General features: G+C 60.9%; 1 protein-coding gene across 1 annotated transcript; it reads right to left on the bottom strand.

Annotated features, from left to right (window-relative positions):
• Positions 1 to 3,422: 3,422 nt before the first annotated feature.
• Positions 3,423 to 14,815, bottom strand: FAM166C (family with sequence similarity 166 member C). Its single transcript, XM_044450316.1, has 4 exons — positions 14,742 to 14,815; positions 13,220 to 13,493; positions 9,532 to 9,644; positions 3,423 to 3,567 (listed from the first exon to the last, which is right to left on the bottom strand). The coding sequence occupies exons 1-4, from the start codon at positions 14,813 to 14,815 to the stop codon at positions 3,423 to 3,425; spliced, it is 606 nt and encodes a 201-aa protein (XP_044306251.1).
• Positions 14,816 to 21,120: the final 6,305 nt, after the last annotated feature.

The following is a 21,120-nucleotide window of genomic DNA, read 5'->3' as shown; positions in this document are numbered from 1 at the left end:
CTAGGAGGGGCTCGACCTGCTTCCAAGCCGGTCTGACGCCACACACCACGGGCGTCTGACCCGGTCTCGGGGAGGGAGGTGTGTCTCATCCCGAAGGCCGATGCACGATCTTGGGCAACGCGGCTGCCTTGACCCACCGTCGCGGGGCTTCCTGCTTCCCAGCTGGCCAAGAGCTTGGCTCCGCTCTGCTCTCTGCAGGGACTTCCCGGGGTCCCACCACGTTCCTGCCAATAAAGGGCAGTAGGAGTGCCAGTTCAGTCGCTCCGGTTCCCACCGAGGGTGGAGGGACTGAAGCAGCTGCTTCTGCCCTGGCTCTGGGGCAAGCACAGCTGGCTGGATGCCCCCAGGAGCCAAGTCCTAGGGATGCGGTGGGTAAGGAGCAGGGCACGAGGCAGCCGACTGGCCTCGTTTCCGAGGCCGGCCCTCACAGGACTGGGGAGCAGGACGGCAGGCCCAGGAGCCGAGCCCAGCCCTGCTGCGGTCGTCCCCTGTCCCTCGGGGCTCCCGCGGCGGCCACCCCATCCCTGGCCTCACCGGTCCCCCGACCATCGCTGACGGGGCGGTTTCCCAGCTCTCATGGAGCCTCCTCCCGCTCCGTGCCGCATGCAGCGTGACGCCAGAGGGGACCCACGGTATTTGGAGACATCTGATGCTCTGCTTGGGGAGCCCCGGCTGCAGGCTCCCCAACTGCCAGGGTGCCACATGGCTGCCGAAGCAGCCCCCCCGTTGGATGCTTCTGACATGGTGCCCCCCCCCCCCCGCTGCCTGCGGCCAGAGGATGCCGGTGGCCCCAGGCAAGCAGGGGATCGAGCCCAGGGCTCCAATGGACCTCCTCTCCCAGCTCCTTTAGGATCTGCTTCTGAGAGGGGCAGGAAGACGACAGCATGTGACACGGGAGACAGACGCCCCAGTGGCCACCTCCGTGGTGGATCCGTCGGGAGGCAACCAGGTGGCAACCCTACCCCTACTTTTTGCAGAATAAAGGATGACTTTGTGGAAAGGCAGGGGAGAGCGGCTCTGGCACCCCCCCCCCCCCACCGCCCTCCATTCGCTGCAGGGACGGAGAGCAGGGCCTGATGAGGAGGGCCGGGCCTGGGCTGTGGGGCACAGCAGGCACAGACTACCGAGCAGAGGGGGGCACGATTCGGGGGAAGCAGGAGTGGAGTGCAAGTGCCTAAGCACAAGGGAAGTGGCGGGATCGGGGCAGCGGTGGCACATGGGCACTGAAACGGGGACCACGGGGGGCCCCCGACGGTCAAGAGCCGTTCCCAGTGGCAGGGCTGGGGGGCAGGCTGACCCCTGGGGGCCCAGGGGCACTTGCTCAGCTCTGCTCGGCGGGCCCTGCAGAGCGCTGGGCAGGGGGACGCTCTGTGCCTCAGTACCTCCGTTCACGCGCTTCTTTCCTGCTGCCCCTCTGAAGACTGCCTCCGGGCCTTCGGGGCTTCTTCAGGCCCCCCTTGCAGGTCACAGGTGGGGGGCCCAGGCCACAGGCACCCCGAACCTTCGCCACGGGCGAGGTAGCCAGCCTCCGCCTGGTGCGCGGCACCAGCTCACAGCGGCCACCATTGTGAGCCACCCCGAGGCTTTGTTGCGATGGGGGCGGCATAGGAATGTTTTAAATAAATAAATACATAAATAACCCCCCAGGCCGGGATTATCCAGCGGGCATCATCGGCTCGGAGGCCACCAGTGTGGGGCTGCTGTGATGGGGGCAGCCAAGCTGGGGCAGGAGGGCTCCCCAGGCCCCCAGGGGCACATTTGGCACCGAGTGGCCCCCGCACGGGCTGCTGCAGCTCCCTGTCCAACCGCCCTGGCCTGGCCCTTCTTCCAATGTTCCAGGGTGCTTCTCTGGAAAGATGTTCTCTGCCCCTTTTGCTGGAAAGAAAAACCCCTCCTCGGTTCAGATTCGGCAGGAACGGTCTGGACGGAGGTGAGCGACGTTCAAAGCGAAGTGGGGAGAGGGTGGTGATCAACACGGGGCTGCGCAGAGGCCCAGCAAGGAGGCCGGCAGCGAGTCGCCCCCTCAAGCCGACCCAGGTGCCTGCAGCCCTCGAGGTCCCAGCCCCGCATTCCCCTCGCGCTGCCAGGGCAGGGGCTGGGGGGGCTGTCTTCTGAATGTGTCCGGAAGGCCCCGGGCTTCTCCACAGCGGAAGCGGAGGCCAAGACTCCTCCACGGGGCTGGATAGCACCCCATGGGCACAGAGCTCAACCGCCACTGCTCGGAGGGGTCCCCCGCCGCCCCGCCCCTTGAGGGCGTCCGTAGCAAGCTGGGCGCTGCAAGCACGGTGCTGCTTTGGGGTGCCTGAGCAAACCAGCCGGGCTGAGTCAAAGCCACCGCTAGGGGTGGCACACCCGCCGCCCATCAGTTCTACGCCAGATTTGCCAAAAGGGGGAGAACCACTTGCTCTCTCAAACCTTGGACGGGAGCACGACTCTTGCAGGAGCAAGTTTCCTGGAAAAGGGGGCAGCAGGTTGGCAGCTTTGCGGTAGGCACCCCTCCTCCTCCCGGCTAGCGCTCAGCATCTCGGCCATCTCGGACCCTTGGCCTGGACGCACGGAGTGCAGCTCCAAATTGCTTGCGCAGGGCCCAGATCGGTGGCACAGCGCCTGAGGGCCCACTGGTGCAAAGGGGGCATCTGTGCTCAGCCTAACGGCAAGTCGGGGGCAATCTTCAGGGGGGCTGCAGCTGGGGGCAGAAGGGCTAAATTGTCTCTCCTCTGCTGCAACTCCTGCGCCATCACAGAGCTCCCCGTCAAAGCGGTCTCTGTTGAACTGGGAAGATCTGGGTCCAGGTGAGGATTTGAATGAGGAATTAATGGGGTGGCTCTGCCCCCAGGAGACTAAAATACATCCCAGCCATTATGTCTAAACCTGCAGAACATGCAGATTTGGTCCTTAAGGACACCAGGCCCTGGACCGCTTGCGTGCCCGACGATGCCGCTGCAGGGGCCTGCATCTTGAGCACGCTGGGCCGCTCGTGACGCGCCCCGTCCCGCGCATCCTGCAGAGCCGCCTCTGTGCCAAGACAAAGGGTTCGGCCAAGCCCTGGCAGCCCCTGATGTGGCCGACCCAGCACACATGCCGTGAGCCCCTTCGTGAGGGCAGTTCGGCAATGGGCCGGGCTGGAAAGGAAGGGCCCTTGTGGAGCTCGGCTGCCGGTTGCCAAGGACGCATTCGGCTTGGTTGTGCCCAGCTTCCCGTGTGTGAAAATTTGGCGTCTGTGAGAAGGGAGGTGACTGACCACTGGGCGACACCCCAGTTTTGAGGGCATGTCACCGCTTAGCGCAAGTGTTCCTGGGCAGCACGATTTGGTAGAGCAGTGAAGAGAAAATCGGCTTTATGACATCCTGCTCCCAGACTGTGGCAGTTCTCCAAATCGTGTTCTCTCAAGGGCCGCCCAGAGCGTGGAGGCGGCTCTCTGCTCAGGCCCTGAACTCGAAGAAGCTGTCTCGGACTTCTCTCTCCTGCGAGGTCACCCTCTTCCCCGAGGGGAAGGTCTGGTATGTTCGGAGGTTCTCCGGAGCTGCCCGATGTAGGTACCACTTTGTTCGGGCGCTCAGAGGTGGACTAAAGCGGGGTGGGGTGGAGAGAACAAGCACACAGTGGAGAGGACGTTACTCGGAGGGTGAGCAACCCCAGAGAGCCCGGCACAGAGAAGATGCTGCCAAGACCGAAGAGAGACCCCGGACCACGTCAGATCTCGTCCTCAATGGGTATCGTGCCAGGCTCACCAAACCAAAGAAAGAACAAAATGCAAAAGCAGGCAAAGAAAGTGAGCATCCGAGGTGACATTCCCAGGAGCGGCTCTGACTAGGTGTGAACAAGAGTAAAATGTAACCTTGGACAACCGTCCACAACCTGGCGCCTTCCAGATCTGTTGGACTCATGGGTTCTGATGGCCAGGATGATGGGAGTTGTATTCTAGCATCAGGCTGGGGGAAGCTGTCTGGTACAGAAGCAGGCACTCCTTCCTGGCTGGTTTTGTGCATCTGCTTGTGAGCCCTTCCTGTCCTCGCCACCTTCGTCCACAGCACCCAAGCCAAGTTAAACGGATCCGTGTGTACGCACCTAATTCCTGTTTCTGGTGGCTTTAATGCGACCTCTGACAGAAATCTGGCCATTGCCAGGTCTATTTATATGGAGTGGGAGAGGGAAATCTCTCTGTGGGTGCATCTCCTGAAGATTATTTTTCTGAACTTGCCTCACGCCTGACTACACCTCAGCTCAGAGAAGGGGATATTCTGAAAGAAAAGCGGTGTCCGAGGGAGGAGACGCAGGAGCGGCCTCTGCAGAAGAGGAGCGGCCTCTCAGGCAAGGCAGGCAAAGTCCCGGGGGACAGGCTGTCGGTGACGCCTGGCCCATGGAGACGCCCCGGAGGCTCACGGGACACGAGCAGGGCAGGGGCCAGAGGAGGCAGGCCCCCTCCACCCTGCCGGCCCGGGGTCCCCTGGGCCCCAGGCAGTCCCTCCCACAGCACCCCCTGCCTGGCTCATTTAGCCAGACGGGAGCCCTCTGGATGCGATGCCTGGGCGCCACCACCGGACTCGGCGCCTGCTGAAGATGCTGGCAAGCGTCGCCCTGTCGTCACTCGGGGACGTCGGCTTATCTGGGCCTGCAGTGCAGGAGGCTGGTCTCTCGCACTCGAGACTCGTGCCCTGTGACGAGGATGAGGTGGGTGGCCGGTGGCCAATGAGCCCCTCAGCCTCCTGCCAAAAGCCTTCTGCATGCAAGCTCCTCAGAGCTGTGGCAGGAGTGCCTGTCCCTTCGTGGGCCGCTCCTAGAATTGTCGAAGAGAAGAGTTCCCGAATGGAAATGAAGCGGAGGCAAAGGAAAGGGGGAGGCAAGGAGGGAAGGGATGTCACGAGAACGCCTGTCCCAGCCCCCTCTCGAAAGCTGTCTGTCTCAGCTGCCCCCGGAGCTTGCCTGGGCACCCGGAAAGTGGCCCCGAGGCATGCTTCTCCCATCTCCAAGTCTGAGCCCCAAATTCACAGCCTCCCCGTCTTGCCGCCTCTTCCTTCTGGGACTCAGAGTCCCGACTGGCGGGACCCGGGAGCACGTGCCAAGAACGGGCCCCTCTCACTCCCAACAGCGAGCGCCTCCTGTCTGGCTCCACTCCAGCATCTCGCACACGGAGAAATGGCCGCTTCGGGCCGCCAGAGGGCAGCCACAGAGCGCGAGACGGAGCTCCTTCCCTCCTCATCCCTCCCCGTTTCTCCAGCCACCTCCCGCTGCTGCTTCTGGGCCGACGGATGGCAGGAGGGGTGCTTTTGAGCTAGAGCAGGTGTCTCCAAGCTGGGGTCCCGCAGATGCTGGGAGCCGTAACCCAACGCGTCTGGCGGGCCCCAGCCCGGGGAAGGCTGAGCCGGAGGGTGCGGTTTCCCATCCCCAAGGAAGAGCGCTGTGGGCAAAACCCACCCTCCAGCCACCCCCGAGGCCAACAGCGGGATGCCGCCGGGGGTGCAGCAAGCACCCTGCCCAGGCAGGCCGCAGGGCAAACCCAGCCGAGGGAGCACCTTGGCAAGGGAGGGCGCGGCGGAGAGCCTCAGTGGGCCAGCAGCCCAGCCGGTGTCCGGCCCCTTCCTGCAGCAGGGGGCTGCCAGGCAGCTGCAGCAGCCATCTCACCGCGGCCCCCTTCCTCCCCGGGTCAGGGCTCCGGGCTCCATGCTCAGAGGACGGCTGTGGGGTCGGGCCAAATGTCCAGCCAGCCTGGCCGTCGTCTCACCCCCCCAATGGCCAAGCAGATGTTCCTGGGGCAGCAGCAGCCAGGACCTGAAGGCTCGCGTGCTCCCCCGTCCTGCCCCCCCCAGCAGCCTGGAGCTCACCGGCCCCGTCATGATGAAAGCAGCAGCAGCTTTCCCACGGCATCTGGGCCGCGCCCCGTTTTTGCCGCTCAGAGCCGGAGGGATGCCTTGTCCCAACAGAGACGGGCAGCCCCGTCCGTCTATCGGCCACGACGGCAGGGGAAACGGGCTACTCACCACAGAGCCCACGGGCACAGCTCCCTCCCTGCACGCCTCGGCAAGAGCAGCTCGCCTGTGGCGTGCCAACTCGCCGGTGCCCTCGACGTGCTCCTGCAAGCCAGCAGCGTGAGGGATGCCCGTGTGCCGGGAGACGCTGCCGCACGAGGCCGCTTTGGAAGGGCAGGCGGGCAGGACGCGCCGGGCGCGCCATTCCGCTGTCCTGGCACGTGGACCGTGCAAGCAGGAGCAGCGCCGCTGCACCGACGGAGCTTTCCCACGTGAGCACGCGCATGCACCGTGCCGCTCAGGCGCTGGATGCGGCTCAGTTTTGTGATAGTTCTGTGCCTTTGGCACCTCTGCGGCGAGACATGGAGAGGGAGGCGCGGGGAAGGCTGCCGGCGCCGCATTTCCACCAGGAGCGCCTGCCAGGAAATTGGCTCGCCCTGCTGGGCCAGCGGAGGTGGCGGCTGCCGGCCGTGCGGCGAGGGAGCCCGGCCATGCCACAGGCTCACCTGGGCAGAGGGCTGCTTCCGAAGGGCCCGCCTCCCAGCCACCCTTCCCTGCCCTGCTTCCGGAGCGACGGCTGCTGCCCTCCTGCCTTCGGCCCATTTTACTTTCCAGCCACGCCATCTGGCCAAACAGGCAGACCTGAGCCCGTGACGCATCTGCGCCGCTTCCCAGACCTGAGCCGAGCAGCCCCCAGGCGGCCGAGGCATGCAGCCAATCTGCGTGGCGGGCTGTTGCCCATCTGGAGCGCCGGAGGACACGGGCTCAGGAACGGGATGCGGGACCTGCCCCTCGGGGGGCACAGAGGCCCAGTTGGGTCCTGCACAACAGCTCAGCCCCTCACTTTGCCAGGAAAGCGTGGCAACACAGGAAGATACGCCCTGCCTGGAGACCAGGGATTCAGATGGCAAAGCTTCGCGTGTGCACTTGTAAACCCGAAACGGCATCTCGCATCACCACCATCTGCTGCAGGCTCAGTCTCCACACTAGCAATACCTCCAGCCAAAGCACGCCAGGCGGACGGCCTGCTGTCTCCCCAGTCCCAGCCGTGTGACGCGGGAAGTCCGAAGCCCCTTTGCCAACACCCAGAAGGGAGGGGGTGGCGAGTGGGCGCGCCGGAGGGGATGCCGCCAGGCTCGGGCAGGCTGCCCTCCCCAGGAAGGAACACCTGCCAACACGAGCTGCTTACATGTAAATGTGGGTGGGCTTTATTCACAACCGTCTGGAGAAATAAGCAATGGGTACATTTCATCTTACAGAGGCTTACATAATTCTCTCAGGATGACAGGAATCGGTTTACAGCTTAAAATGATACTCAGGCGCTTGCGGGAAACAACATCGTTTCGGAGAGCTGTGCTTGCCGACAAGGAGGCGACGGGCGAGCTGCGCGGCACCATCGCTGGGCCAGAGACCCCGCCCCGTGCGCCCCAGGATGGTGCTGGCACAGCCCTTCCCCCCACACCCCCACTCCTATTCCCCTTCAACGCCCCTCCCCAACTGGGGTCTAAACCCCCAGGGTATGGGATGGGCTTCCACGGGGGCGCGGGGTTGAGGTTGAGGGTGTTCAAGGATAGGCTGGACATGCACATGGTGGGCATGTCGTGAGCGGAGCTGGCTGGAGCCGGGGGTCAGGCTAGATGGCCCAGGAGACCCCTTCCAACTCGCTCTGGTTCCACATGTGTGTTTTGGAGGACACTCCCAGCGGCCAGGGAGAGGGTTAGGTAGGCAAGGAAATCCCCCTCACATCCTGGGACCGGGCAACCCGTGGAGCAAAGCAGCGCACGGGGCAGTGCCATGGCGGCATTTCGGGGCAGGACAAACCCCTCCCACTCTCGGGAACTGGGCGCTTGGCACAGAAGGGGTGCAGATCTCCCCTCGGGTCGTGGGCCGGCTGGCCGGCCTCTCCAATCTTGACAGCTTAACAGCTGTGCCAGGGACAAACCCAGGATTCTTGTCTCCCTGAAGGCCTTCACCTCTGGCACTTTTCTTTCTGTTTAACTCATTTCTGGTACCTAAACTCAGTGGTGGGGAAACGTCAACTAAAAAGAGGGTGGATCAGTGCTGCGGTCTGCATTTTTCACCCTTGGCCTGTAAATTGCCACACTTTCTGAACAACTGAGGCAGATCAAAGCTTGAACAAAGGGATCTCTAGCTGTCATATCGACAATCATACAGTTGGAAGGGGCCTGGAAGGCCATCGGGTCCCACGCCCTGCTCAATGCAGGACTCAAGTCTCCTGTCCAGACTTTAACCAGGCCTGGCCCCGCTGAACTCCCAGATTAGGCGGGATCTGGCACTTCGGGCTATATGGAAGCATCCACTTTGGTGGAAAGGCCTCGATTTTGTTTCCTCACATTTTTAAAAAGTCTACACCTTCTGCATGGTGGGCGGAATTCAATTCCAGAGCTGCTCCTGGGGGCTGCATCCCAGTGGTCAGGCCATCAGAGAGGCACTCAAGCATGTTTCAACCGGGGAAAATATCCAAAAGTCCATAAACTGCCAAGCAATCAGTCCTTGAGAAGAAAAGGGGTCTAGCCAAAAAGGGAACCCTGGAGGCCAGTCTGGGACCCCGGGCAGTCCTGGTTTGGCCGGCGGATTTGAGGTGCCGTGCCCCTGCATAGCACATTTCAGTCAGATGGCATTCAGAATGAACTAAAATGATACCTTCCCAGGAAGCCACGAATGCAGCCTTCAAACAACACATTCAACACACTGCCGAGCATCCAACACACGCCGTTTCCCGGAGGCGGCCAAGATGATTGCAAGACCGAGTCAACGGCAAGGGGCTGGGCAGACCCCGTTCTGGGCCCCCTCTAACCACGCAGAACCAAATCCACAGATGTCCAGTCCTCTCCCCTCTCCCTGCTCCCCTCTGGGTCCTGAGCCCTGGAAGAAGTCTGGCTGGGAGTAAAATGGCTGTGTTTGCAAGCGGGAATGAAGATGAAAAAGCGGCCCGATGTTTCTTGGGAGAGTCGAGGGTGGTGGGAAGGGAACAGAACGGAACCGACCTAGAATGCCCGAGGCAGCCCCCATACAGGCAATCATGTAAAGCGGCTTAATTGGCCCTTAACAGCCTTCTGTAAGCTCCCTGGTAGAAGGCCGGACGTCTTTACCCACCCACTCCTTTTCAGCTGGTTAGTGCGGCGGAGTGGGAACTCTGTTCTGCCTCAGTGGTTGTGAACATGGAACCAGGCGGGTGACAGTAGCTCCGCTCTGTGAACCTGGATGGTCCAGCAGAGGGAATGAGGATGCCTTCGGCATGACAAGGACAACTCCCTTAGATACAACAGAAAACGGTTCTCCTATCAGAAGCCCCTCGGTGACGGTGGCCTGTGGGAGACTGGGGCAGAACAAAACCGCTTCTGGCTGCGGCCAAAGGACCCCCCAGTTCACAGATGCCACCCTGCCGGGCCCATTTACACGACCCAGACCACACCCGGTTGTGAGGACCCTGAGCCCACCACCCCTCTTTGCAAGGACGTCGGCCGAGTCTTCTCAAAGTGCCCGCAGGACAGTAGGTGCTCCCACCGCCTCCCTGCCGCTTGCGCTCGCCCCCGGGACTCACAGATCGAGAGGGTGGGGGTACTTGTCTTTCTCCTTCACGGGCAGCACGAAGTACGGGACCTGGTGCACCGTGCCGGTCTTGTCTCTGTAGTGCTCGCGATGCATCTGGGCCAGCTACGAGTTGCAAACAAGCTGGTCAAGGGTTGGCCCGCGGAAAGAAGACTGAGCTTGGCCGTATCGTGGGAGCTTGGCCCGGGGCAGCACCTGGCACAGCGCCCTTTCCGGGTGGGCAGAGCTCGTCTCCAAGTCAGCCTAGTTCCTGTGCTGCAGTGACCAGCGCCTTGGACCGAGTCCAGCGAAGGCCGGCTGCACATCCCTGGCAAGCGCAACGCCCACTGCGTGGCCCTGGGCAGCCACAGGCCGGGAGCGCACGACGCAGCAAGCCACGGGGTCAGCAAGACGCAGGTGGAGGCTGTGTCGCCCGAGCCCGAGCCTTTTCAAACCGGCCCCCGGGCTCTTCACATGCTCATCCTGCCTACAGAGGTTTGCTGGGGGCTTGGAGGCCGGGTGGCCAGTCCCCCTGTGGGTAAAGCCCCACAGCCAACGTCCCAGGTGCCTGCCACCCTGCCGGAGCCCAGCCTGCCCCCCCCCCCCCGTGCCAGCCGCCCTGTGCGCATCCAAGCGGTACTCCGGGGCACCTGGCACCGGCTTCCGGCCGGCCCCACCGCGATGGATGGCTGGAGACCCCCACCCGCCACCGTCGCAGTTCTAGGCGGGCGGCCAGCGCCGGCCTGACCGTGACCGTGGGGCTCTTCTGCCCGGTGGGTCACGGCAGGTGCTCCAGAGCGAGGTGCCCCCCGTGCCCCTCCCTGTGCCTTGCTGGGCTCCGGCGGGGCGAGAGGAGGACGGCCCCGGCACTCGGCTTGGTGGGCATCGGCTAGGCGGCGACATCTGGCTCCCGCCAACCTCCCCGCCTTCCCGAGGCAAGGCTCTCCATCCCGAGGGGTGCCGTGGGGAAAAGGAGCACGGAACACAGACACGCGCAACACCACCCAGGAATCTGCTGCTTTGTGCCTTCGGATAACTCTGGCACAAGAAAGAGAGGCGGCTAGCGATCACACACGAATGCCTTTCAAGCCTCCCCTGCTGCCGCCTGCACGCATTTCTGGCTCCAGCTGCGTGCAGAGCCCTCCGGGGCTCATCCTTTCCGCCTCCCTGGTACTCCCGAACATTCAGTTTGCTTTGAAGTTTTAAAAGGCACCTGCACCCAGGAGCTCTGGAGCAGAAAGCGGGGGGGGGGGGAGGGAGGAGGTGGTGTCACTGGTGTGCAACAATTTCTATGTGCAAGGACCTGAGGTATCCAGTAAGAGTGTGCATGCACACCTGAAACAGAATGGAGAAGGTGCCCAGAAAAGGCAAACCGAATACATGGGTGGATTTTCAGCAGTTTCCACTTGTAATTCTATAAACCTGCCCAAGGAAATCTGCTTTCTGCAGGTGTGTGTTTTGGAAAGGTAAGCATATATCTAGAATCCTGGAGAGCGGGGGAGAAGCAGCTTATGGTGGGGCAATATGGATCAGGAAAGAAAGCCTGCAGCGGAAAGGTTAAGCAAACTTTCCCTGCTCTGCTGCTTCTCCTCTGAATATCACAGCTCCCCAAGGCATATTTTCATTAAACAGAAAAGCAGGGAGCGCTTCCTCACGGACATTAACACTAATGTGTTCCTAACCTGTAAATTGACTGGGACAGCAAACACCCTTAGCAACCGCCTGCATGATTATCTATAGGCACGGGGGGGGGGGGGGGCTTTAAAAATTTTTTTTTCAAAAGTTTCAGTGCCCCCCCCACCGCCATGCCAGCACAACAAACAATGTCTGTTCTCAGCTCATTAACGCTGGCAACCCGCTCTCCATTATTTATAGCTGGTGGAGCTGCTGAATGTTGGGGGGAGGCGAAGATCCCCCACCCCCACCCTGCCCGGTCCTGGGCTTGCGAGGAAGCCAAAATTGAGCAAGCTCGGCACAGCGGGCCCAAGAAAATGGCCTGAGCTGCAGCCAGGCGAGGCCGCCTTCGCAAAAAGTGGCCTGCCCCCAGTCCACTCCCCGCTTGTGCTGGCACGACTGTGCTCAGGAGGCGTGCCTTCGGTCGTGGCACAAATGAAAGGATCGGGAGCTCGGGGCAGGCGGCCTGGACAACCGGCATGGGCAGTGGGAGGCCGCACCCAGCCGGTGGGCTGCAAGCCCCCCTTCTGAGAGCAGGGCAGGTAGTCATGGAATCGCAGAAGAGCAGAGCTGGAAGGGGCCGGAGGGCCATCGCGCCCAACCCGCCACCGCCCCTCCAGGGCAGTGCTAGCAGGGGGATGCAGCAGGTCTGGCTGGTGCCCCCAGGAACGGGCTCTGGGGCCTCAGGCCAGACGCTAGATGGCGGGTTTGTGCGCGTTTCCTGCGGCCAAGAAACGGGGGAGGCTCCCTGAAGGCGGGAAGGGGGCTCCACAGCCTGCAGTAAGAAGACGGGGCGACCTCAGCCAGCCTCTCCCCCTTCCCCATCCATCCCCCTCCCTCCGGACCATGCTGCTCTTTTCTCCCTCACCTGCCTCTTTTATTGTTACTTCATGAAATCCGTGGGATCACGTGGCAAAGTTTGCACTGCATCAGGCTGCAGGAAGGTGTCTCTGTGTGCCCTGTCTGAACTCTCCACCCTTTAAAATAGGAACTCCCAAAATGTAGAAAACCAGCTTGTCGGTGCAGGAGGAAGGCCTGCTGGGACAAAGGGCAGATTCTCGCGTTTGTGGAAAATCCAGCCAGCAACAACTGGGAGGACTGGGGAACTGGTCTTTGCGAGTCCGCTTGCCCCAGCAGTCCTGGGTGCGGCTTGACGCCTGCACGGCACCGAACGGCCGGTCATTACGTATTTTCTGCCCCGAAGCCCTCCACCTCAGCCATGGGACCCTCCGCTCCACCTTAAGGCTGCCCCGGCACTTTCTCGCCTCAGGGTCTTGCCCCATGATCGGCAGCACCTCGCCTGAAGAGCGGATCTGGAGATCTTGAAAGCTCTGACTGCATTTCGGCGTATTTCTGGTTGGCCCTGGTAAAGCGATTGCCTGAAGCGGCTTTTGGAATAAGTAACAGTATCCGCTGGGGAGGTGCTGACAGGGGGAGCATTCGGACCAGCGTACCCACAGCACGGGCATCGCAATAGGTTTTGCCCAGGATCCTGCTGACTGCATGAACCGCCCAAAAGACGATCCGTGGCGCATAAACTGTCTAGAAGGAAGAGCCAGACTAGCACAGTAACTCAACGGCGATCAAGGATTAAATGCAGGACGCCTGTTACTCATGTCTTCTGGGTGCAGAGCACCCTCCCACCGCCTCTTCCTGCACCCACTGTGACTTCGGGGCTGCAGGTAGCACTCCAGAGCCAACGCAGGGGTCAGGGAGGGGAGCGAGGCTCTGGCGGGATGGCAAGAATTCTGGTGGTGCTTCACCCTCCCCCTTGAAGCAGGGGTAAAACACTCACTCAGACACCCCAAACTGGTCATCTACCTGGTTCGGACAGCAAGGAACACATGGAGGCCATCCTGCCCCCCGCTGCGTGCCTGGAACGCAGCGCGTTTGGAGGGTTCTGGATAGCACCCTGATCTGCTCCTCATGGGAACTCAGAGGGCACAAGGCAGAAGCAACGCAGAACCCGCAAGCCTGAGGCAAGGCTGCTCCCATGGGAGGGGGCACGTCCCGGAAGACCCCCATACCTTGTAGAACTCCCTCAGTTCCTCGGAGCGGTTGAAATCCAGATTGAAGCGCGAGTAGCTGGGGGTGTACAGCCACCTGTCCCAGCCTCTTGCCCTGGCCCCCAGCACCAGGCCTGGGTCGCGCGAGAAGAGGGTGGGGAACTGCCCCCCTTTGCTGTAGGGACTGCAGCTGCTTTCCATGGCAGCACTCCGAAAATCCTGGAAGTGTTTCATGGTGGCGTTCCCGTAGGTATCACCGAAGGAAAAGGTCACGTTAGGGACGTGCCCACGGTACCTGCAGGGCGGGAGGAGAGAGAAGGATGTGTGAAACGGGGAAAGCACAGGACAAGTGATGGCCATTATTTAACTGCTGCTATTGCACACCCCACAGGCGCAGCACTGTGCAATCCTTGGCTCATCTGTCTCCACAACAGCGATGCGCAGATGCGGAATTGGAGCCGAGGGGCTGCCCGGCCTGCCTGCCATAACAAGGGTTTCCGTGCCAGGGGGACATGGCCCGCTCCCCAAGAGCCAGCAATGGGCAAAGTAAGAACGGCTGTTGGCCCTTAAGCGGATGGGCGCTGAAATCCCGGCTTGCTCAGAGAAACTGCTCCTGCTCAAAAGCTTTTGTGCAGAATGCCGTAAAGCCACAAACCAAGGTGCCGTATTCATTGCTGCCTGGGATCACACGTTCCTGACATTCCCACAAGGATTATTCAACAGGGGAAATGTATTTTCTGCTCATCAGATTGCATTTACCTGTCCAAGACGAAACCACAGAGGAGCTACTCTAGGGAACCTGCTGCCCCCACCAATCCTCTGAGCAAGGGAAGAGGGGGCGCTTTTATTCCTCTGCGGCAGCCACGCAGCACTGAAATCTTCGTTTTCTGGGCTGCCGGGGAAAATAGTCCCCTCAACAGCGTCCTTTTTGGCGCCAGGCGAAGACCTTTTTATTTAAGCGTCATTTTAATTGTTAATATTATTGATTATTTTATCTGGCCAGGACGACTTATTTTATATTGTTATTTCTTGTATTTTAACCTAACGTTGTGAGCCGCCCCGAGGCTTCGGCGAATGGGGCGGCATAGAAATGTTTTAATAAATAAGTAAGTAAGCAAGTAAGTAAGAGGAGAGGGAAGTGTGTTGCGACGAGTACTCCTTGCACGGATACCCCAACTCTCCCCACAGGGCTGCTGCTCCTCCAGACCGTGGGGCACCGCAGAGCCACCCGGCGGGGCGAGGGGTGGGACCCGGGGGTGACGCCGGAGCCGCCTCGCTCGGCTCCCGACCCTCCCGCCTGCGCTCGCCCGTCCGAAAGCCAGTCCCGCGGGCGCCAGGGCCGCTGCGCGCCCCCGCTTCCGGCCAGGTGCCGCGCGAGGCAAGCGTGCCCCTGAGCCCGTGCAGAGGGCCGCGCGCCAAGGGCACGCGCGCCTCTCTCCTCCCTCCGCTCTGCCGTCCCGCTCGGCACAAGGCGGCCGTCGCCCGCGTCCCCCGCCCCGACCCGCCCGGCCCCGGCCCCGGCCCCGGCCGCCGCGCCACCCACCCGGGCATGAGCCCCGGCGGCACGTAGACCGCGTTGTTCTGCGTGAGGAGGGTCCCGGCGCTGCGCGAGGCCATGGCGGCGGCGAGGGTCGGGCGGACAGGCGAGGAACGCTTCCCGGCTGGCTGCCCACGCGAGGCCGAGGCTTCGGGCTGACCTGGGCCCGCTAGGCCGTGGCGGTCACAAACCTGTCGCCATGGCGACGAGGCAAGCTGCGAGGGGAGGGGAGGGGCGGGAGAAGGAGCGCGGCTCGACTGCGCAGGCGCAGACAGGCGCGATTGGCCGTCCGTCGTCGCAGGGAGATGTGCGAGAGGAAATTGGCGTACACGTGTAAGTGCGTTCCCACGCTACAACGAGAAAAGGCGAGGCTCCAGGAAAGGCTAGGTATCCTTGCACACAAGTCAACAGGCTTAACTTCCCGGTGGCTGCTACACAGGGCTGCAGCCTCAGGCAGGAGATCCTGTTCTTGTTTATGCAGAAATACGTGTTACAACTCCCAGCATAGCCTAGCCTGCCTGTAATTCCCAGAATCCCCCCCAAGATAACCTGTAACTGAACCGATGCTTTTAGGAAGGAAGTCTGGGGAGCTAAGGCGAATACTGGTGACAAAGAATAAAATAGAAACATAGAAACTGAGCAAGTCAGAAGGGACCTCCCAGGCCATCTAGTCTGACCCCCGGCTCCAGCCGGCTCCGCTCACGACAAGCCCACCTTGTGCACGTCCAGCCTATCCTTGAACACCCTCACCGATGAGGCCTCAACCGCCTCCCAAGGAAGCCCATTCCACACCCTCGGGTTCCTGACTGTCAGGAAGTGCTTCCTGGCACCTAAATTGAACCTTGGTTCCCTGAGCTTGGCTCCCTTGGAGCGCTTCCTGCCTTCCTCTGCAGGGGAGAACAGGTCTCTGCCCACCTCCATGTGACACCCCCTCACACACCTGTATGTGGCCAACAGACCCCCTCTGAGTCTCCTCTCCTCCAGGCTGAAGAGACCAGTTCCCTCTGTCTCACCTCACACGGCATCCCCTGCAAACCGGCCACCAACCTTGTGGCCCTGCGCTGCACTGACTCCAACCTGGCTATATCCTTCCTGTAATGAGGGGCCCAGAACTGAGCACAAGGCTCCAGTTGCGGGCGCACCAGAGTCGTGTAGAGTGGCAGTGATACCTCTCTCGATCCCGAAGCCACACTTCTGGCTATGCAACCAAGGGTGGCGTTCGCCCTCTCGGCCACCGCATCGCACTGCTGGCTCATGTTCCGCCTTTCCGAGGCCCCTTTCACAAGGGCTGCTCTCCAGCCACTTGTCACCTAACCTGCACTTATGACACCCATTCCTGTGCCCCAAATGCAAGACTTTGCACTTTTCCACATTGAACGCCATCCTGTTGCCTCCTGCCCACTTCCATAGTCTGTCCAGATCCTTTTGGATCTGGAGTACCTGCTCCTTAGTTGTGGCCACTGCTCCAGTTTTAGTATTGTCTGCGAATTTGATCAGCAGACTGTTCACCCCTTCTTCCATGTTGTTAATGAAAAGATTAAGCAGGATCGGCCCCAGGACAGAGCCCTGGGGGACCCCGCTTGTCACTGGCTACCATCCCGATGATTCCCCGTTAATGGTTACCTTCTGCGTACGGTCAGTCAACCATGCCCTGATCCATTGGACAGTGCTTTGGCGTATCCCAAAACTCCTCAGTTTCTCCACCAGGATATCATGGGGCACTTTGTCAAAGGCCTTGCTGAAATCCAGGTATACCACATCCACTGCATCCCCTCCATCCAGCCACCTCGAAACCTTGTCATAGAATTCCACAAGGTTTGTCTGGCAGGACCTGTTTTTGTGGAAGCCGTGTTGTGTGGCTGGCAGCCTCCCTTCCCTGTCTAGCATCACTAGATCTCTCTCCATTATGAGCCTTTCCACTGTTTTTCCTACAATTGACGCAAGGCTAACCGGTCTATAATTCCCCATGTCCCTTCTACTACCCTTTTTGAAAATTGGGACCACTGATGCCACCCTCCAGTCCTCTGGAACTTCACCCGTTCTACACAAGGCCTCAAAAATGGAGGCCAGCGGGCGTGAGAGAACCCCTGCCAACTCTCTAAGTACTCTCGGGTGTAACCCATCAGGGTCTGGCACCTTTGTAATGTCCAATGCCCTGAGGAGCCCCTCGACTTCAAGGGGGGGTGACTCTAATCTGTGCCCCTAAATCCCCGGCCTCATCTAATCTCCTATGCGGATCTCCCCCGTCCTGCTTTGGGGAGAACACGGGGGCAAAATAGTCATTTAGGATCTGTGCCTGTTCCCTCATGTCAGTCACTGCATCTCCTTCCTCCCTATTTAGTGGTCCCACCACTTGTCTCCCCTTCCTCTTCCTATTCACATGCTGAAAGAAGCCCTTTTTGTCACTCTTGATATTCTTGGCAAGTCTCAGCTCATAATCAGCCTTAGCCTTGTGAAGAATCCTTCTGCAACGGGCCTCCTCCTCCCTCCTGGTATACCCTTTTGTCTGTTTGCCCCAGTACCCATTTCCTACCCCATCTTGTCAGATAAAATAGTCTTACTGACTAGCTTAAAGTTAATAAATCACCCAGCCCGGGTGGCATCTACCCTGGAGTTCTTAAAGCACTCAACAACGAAATTGCGAAAGCGTGTCTCATGCCCCCAAGGTCATCCTCTGCCAAAGATTGGAGAAGGGGCCAATCTTTTTCCATGGGATTCAAGGGGATTCTGGAAATTGCAGGCTGGTTCGTGCAATGTCTCTTCTGGGCAAACTGGTCGACAGTGCAATTAAAATAAACTTGGTAGACAGATAGAAGGACAAGTCCTGATGAGAAGGAATAAAAACCCACAAATGCAAGGCTGGTTGATTTACCTTTTAGAAATCTGTGACAGTGGCAATGAACATGCGGGGGGGGGGTGCTGGGGAAGGCGCTTTTTTCCGTGGCCCCTGCAAGAGGCTTTGGGCAAAAGAGCAAATGTAGCTGTTCTGGGAGGTGGTCTTCTGGAGGGGAGGTGGTCTTCTGGATCAGCAACTGGTTAAAGAGCGGAAAGCGGTAGGGGGAACAAAGGGTGATGGAGAGCTGGAGGGGGTCCCCTGGGGGGGCTGTACTGGGTCTGGTGCCCTTCAACTAAGGAGGAGCCCAGGGGCTGCCCGGGGGCTTTCAGGAGGGGAACGGCAGCCCAGCTGGGGCCCAGGAGGCCATGCGGGCTGGACCATGAGGAGAGGCGGGCCTGCTCATTGCAGGCCAGCAAGGGCTGTGGGGTGGCTGGGGGGAGGCTCAGCCACCAGGGGGCTGGAGAGCCCTTCTGCTGTAACCCCTTTCCTCTTCTTAAGATGCCCCCCCCCAAACCCAGCCCTGTCCATCTCCTGGCAGCACATTTCCAGCAGGCCGCCTGGCAGCGGGTTCCCATGCGAGGCCGCTGCGGAAATTGCCGCGCGCCCTGTGCAGCGGTGGCGCTCGTGGCACATCGGGGCAGTGCCTGGGTGCTGGGGGGCCTCTCGGCCTTGGGGAAGAAAGCCAGCGGGAGGCCAGGCAAGCTTGCGAGGCGTGCCGGCGAGGGACACGCGCGGCTCTGGCCGGTGGCAGGTGGCGCAGCACGGCCCCCGCTGACGGCTGCAGGGCGAGCGTGCTCCTTGCGGCAGTGGGGAGGTGCAGGGGGCCGGATTCTGCAGCCCCCGGACCCGCCAGCACTCGCTCGGCATCCAAGTCCCGGGGGGGGGGGGGCAGCCGAGCCTAGCACCCCGCGTTCTGCGAGCTGGGCCGCGAGACCTCACCCCGCCAGCAACAGTGGCGCAGCAGTGAAGCTCCTGGCGGGCCCTGCAGCCCCCACCAGTGCGGCCCCCCTCCTCTGTGCAAGCCCATGGATAGCGGCCCAAGCGGATGGTGGCCCCGGGTGGGACCAGTGGCGGACCAGTGGCGGGGACCAGTGGCGGGGAGTCCAGTGCGGTGCGGAGCCTGCGTGGTGGAGAGCGGGGACCGCGACTCGGCGATCCGGGTCCAGGTCCCTGCTCGGCCACGGAGCCAGTGGGGTGACCGGGCCAGTGGTGGACTCTCAGCCCCCCTGCCCTCGCAGGGGGTGGGATTGAGACCGGGAGGGGGAGGGGGAGGAGGTAAGCTGCTCCGGGTCCTTTGTAAGGAAACCGGTGAGGTATAAAACTAATCAACAGACACCCAGCTCTCTCCCCACAGGTGCTTTGCTCATTTCTAATATTAGAGCCAAACTAGCCGTTTCCCTGTTATCAGCACTCAGCTGTAACCAAGCAACCGGGTATCGCGTTCCCGCCTGCCCCGCACTGCATCCCGTGGGCGTCTCGCCTCGCCGACCCCTCGCGCACCGGACTCCGCACTCCCTGCTCCAGCGGGCGCGATTTCTGCTGGACAAGAGCAAGCCTCAGGGAAGCATAAGGCTCCCGAGGGGAACATTCTGGCTTCGTTTCTGAGCCTAAGTGCCTAAATGTGAAGGGATCCGCCATTATGCGCCGTGGTGCTGCTGGTGGCCCCAGAGCCTGGCCGGGGGAGCTTGGGCTTCCCGTGGCTCTGCTGAAGGTGCAGCCCATCGGATGCGGCCCCAGCCGCTTCCGGGAGAGGATCCTTCAGGGGCCGCAGGCTCGCTGCTTTGGGTTCTTGGAAGCGCACGCGCTGGGTAGAAACGGTGCATTAACTGCACCCGTCGCTTTGGCCCGGGGGACCCGCCGCGTTTGCCTCCCGTCTGCAGCAGCGCCTGGCTTTGCGCTCTGTGCGTTCCTCCAGCCTGCGGTGGCGCAGGGAGGGCTTCACCGGCCGGCACCGGCCGCCCTTGCTCTGGGTGGTGCTTCACGCCCTTTTGGGCCCCCGCCTGGTTTGGGAGTTGATTCACCCGCTCTCCTGAAAAGCGCCCCTCGAGCCGCGTCCGTGCAGAGCAGTTCTCCTTGACTCTCTCTTCTCCCCCCCCCCGCAGCCCCCACCAGCGGCCCAGGGGTCCCACCATTCTTGCATGACTTTCCCTGCTGCGCCCGCACTGGCCAAAGCAAGCCTTTGAAAGGAACGTTCTGGAGCCATTTTCTAATCTGAACTATTTTTCTCTCGTTCGTCAGTCCCGGAGCAGCTTGTGGGTGTCGCTGGGGCTGGCCGCCACCAGCATTTCGGTTGCCCAAACCTCCGCCATATTGGGCTTCCTGTCCCAGAGGGGAGGGGGAAGGAAGAGCAAGATGAGCGTTGTGTAACCCACCGCTGATTTGACCTCGAACGGGTGTTTAAAGGGTCAGTGAGAACCTGCTGTGGCCCTGTAAAAGTTGTGATTTGTTTTGCTAAATGGAGGGAATTGTTTATTCCAGGGAAATATAACCACTACACCACACTGAGAGCCAGGGTGCTGTCGTGGTGAAGAGCACGGGACTGGGACTCAGGCGATCCGGGTTCGAGTCCCCGCTCAGCCATGGAGCCAACCGGGTGACTCTGGGCCAGTCACAGACTCTCAGCCCACCCTACCTCACAGGGTGGTTGTTGTGGGGACAAGATGGAGGAGCAGAATGATGTCAGGTGCCTTGAGCCCTTTGTAGGAAAAAGGCAGGCTATAAATCGAAAAATAAATAAATAAAATAAGTGTGAATTACAGGAGAAAAGGGGTGGACACGAGAAATGGACAGTCCTTGCAAGAAGAAAAGAGCCTTTGAACCAGGCAAGGGGAGGGGGAAATTAGATCATCAGGTTGCATATGCAGGCATCTAATGCTTGTTTTGGGATATGATTGGGAGACTCTTAATTGACGTGAGTCTGGGGGTCCCTCAGGCCGTCCTTTGGTCAGGTCGCTGTTTCTGGCAACACAAGTGCAGTAAAACAAGACAGTCCATGTCACAGGCTTACAATCTAAAAAGACGCAGCACACAAGGAAAGCGGGTGGGGAGGGTAGAGGAAGGCAGTCCGTATCCCTTCGGTAGGACTGGTGAAGCAGCCTCGCCCCACTTCCCGCTGCACATCCCGCTTGTTCCTGCTTCCTCCTCCGACACGTCCTGCGGAGGGGTTGTGAACCAGGTGGGGACTCGCACATCTTTCTTGTGGTGGCCACATGGCCACGCTCCAGATGTGGACGGACCTCTCGTGTCGCCCCGTGAAGAAGAGCAACAGCCGCCTGCTTTGGCTGGGCCTCCGAATTCAGGTCCCGAGCCCTAAAATCGCCCCCTAGACAGAGTTATGAGACCGACCTCAGATATTGGGGGGTTCGGCTGCAGGTGGAATGCGGCTGCCAGGGCGGCCCCCCCATTCCACGGTGGGGTGGCTGTGTCAGACAGCCCTGTGAGTAGACAGAAAGCGAATGAATAGGGACCAGACGGTGAATTTGCGGGCACCCCGGTGGTGGCACTCGCTCCCCGGTGAGGCCCGCCTGACGCCGACACGCATCCTTGTAG

This window comes from Varanus komodoensis, unplaced genomic scaffold (genome assembly GCF_004798865.1).
Source record: "Varanus komodoensis strain SLA01 unplaced genomic scaffold, ASM479886v1 scaffold64, whole genome shotgun sequence".
NCBI classification, from domain to species: domain Eukaryota; kingdom Metazoa; phylum Chordata; class Lepidosauria; order Squamata; family Varanidae; genus Varanus; species Varanus komodoensis.
This window is presented reverse-complemented; position numbering and strand designations above follow the sequence as displayed.

Bases quoted from the DNA above. Each gene is read 5' to 3' on its own strand.
- FAM166C (XM_044450316.1), bottom strand. From the start codon at position 14,815: ATGGCCTCGCGCAGCGCCGGGACCCTCCTCACGCAGAACAACGCGGTC. The intron at 9,645-13,219 runs GTATGGGGGTCT...TGCAACTCGTAG, and splicing joins AACTGAGGGAGTTCTACAAG to CTGGCCCAGATGCATCGCGA. The intron at 3,568-9,531 runs GTGAGTCCCGGG...ACCCCGCTTTAG, and splicing joins TACCCCCACCCTCTCGATCT to TCCACCTCTGAGCGCCCGAA.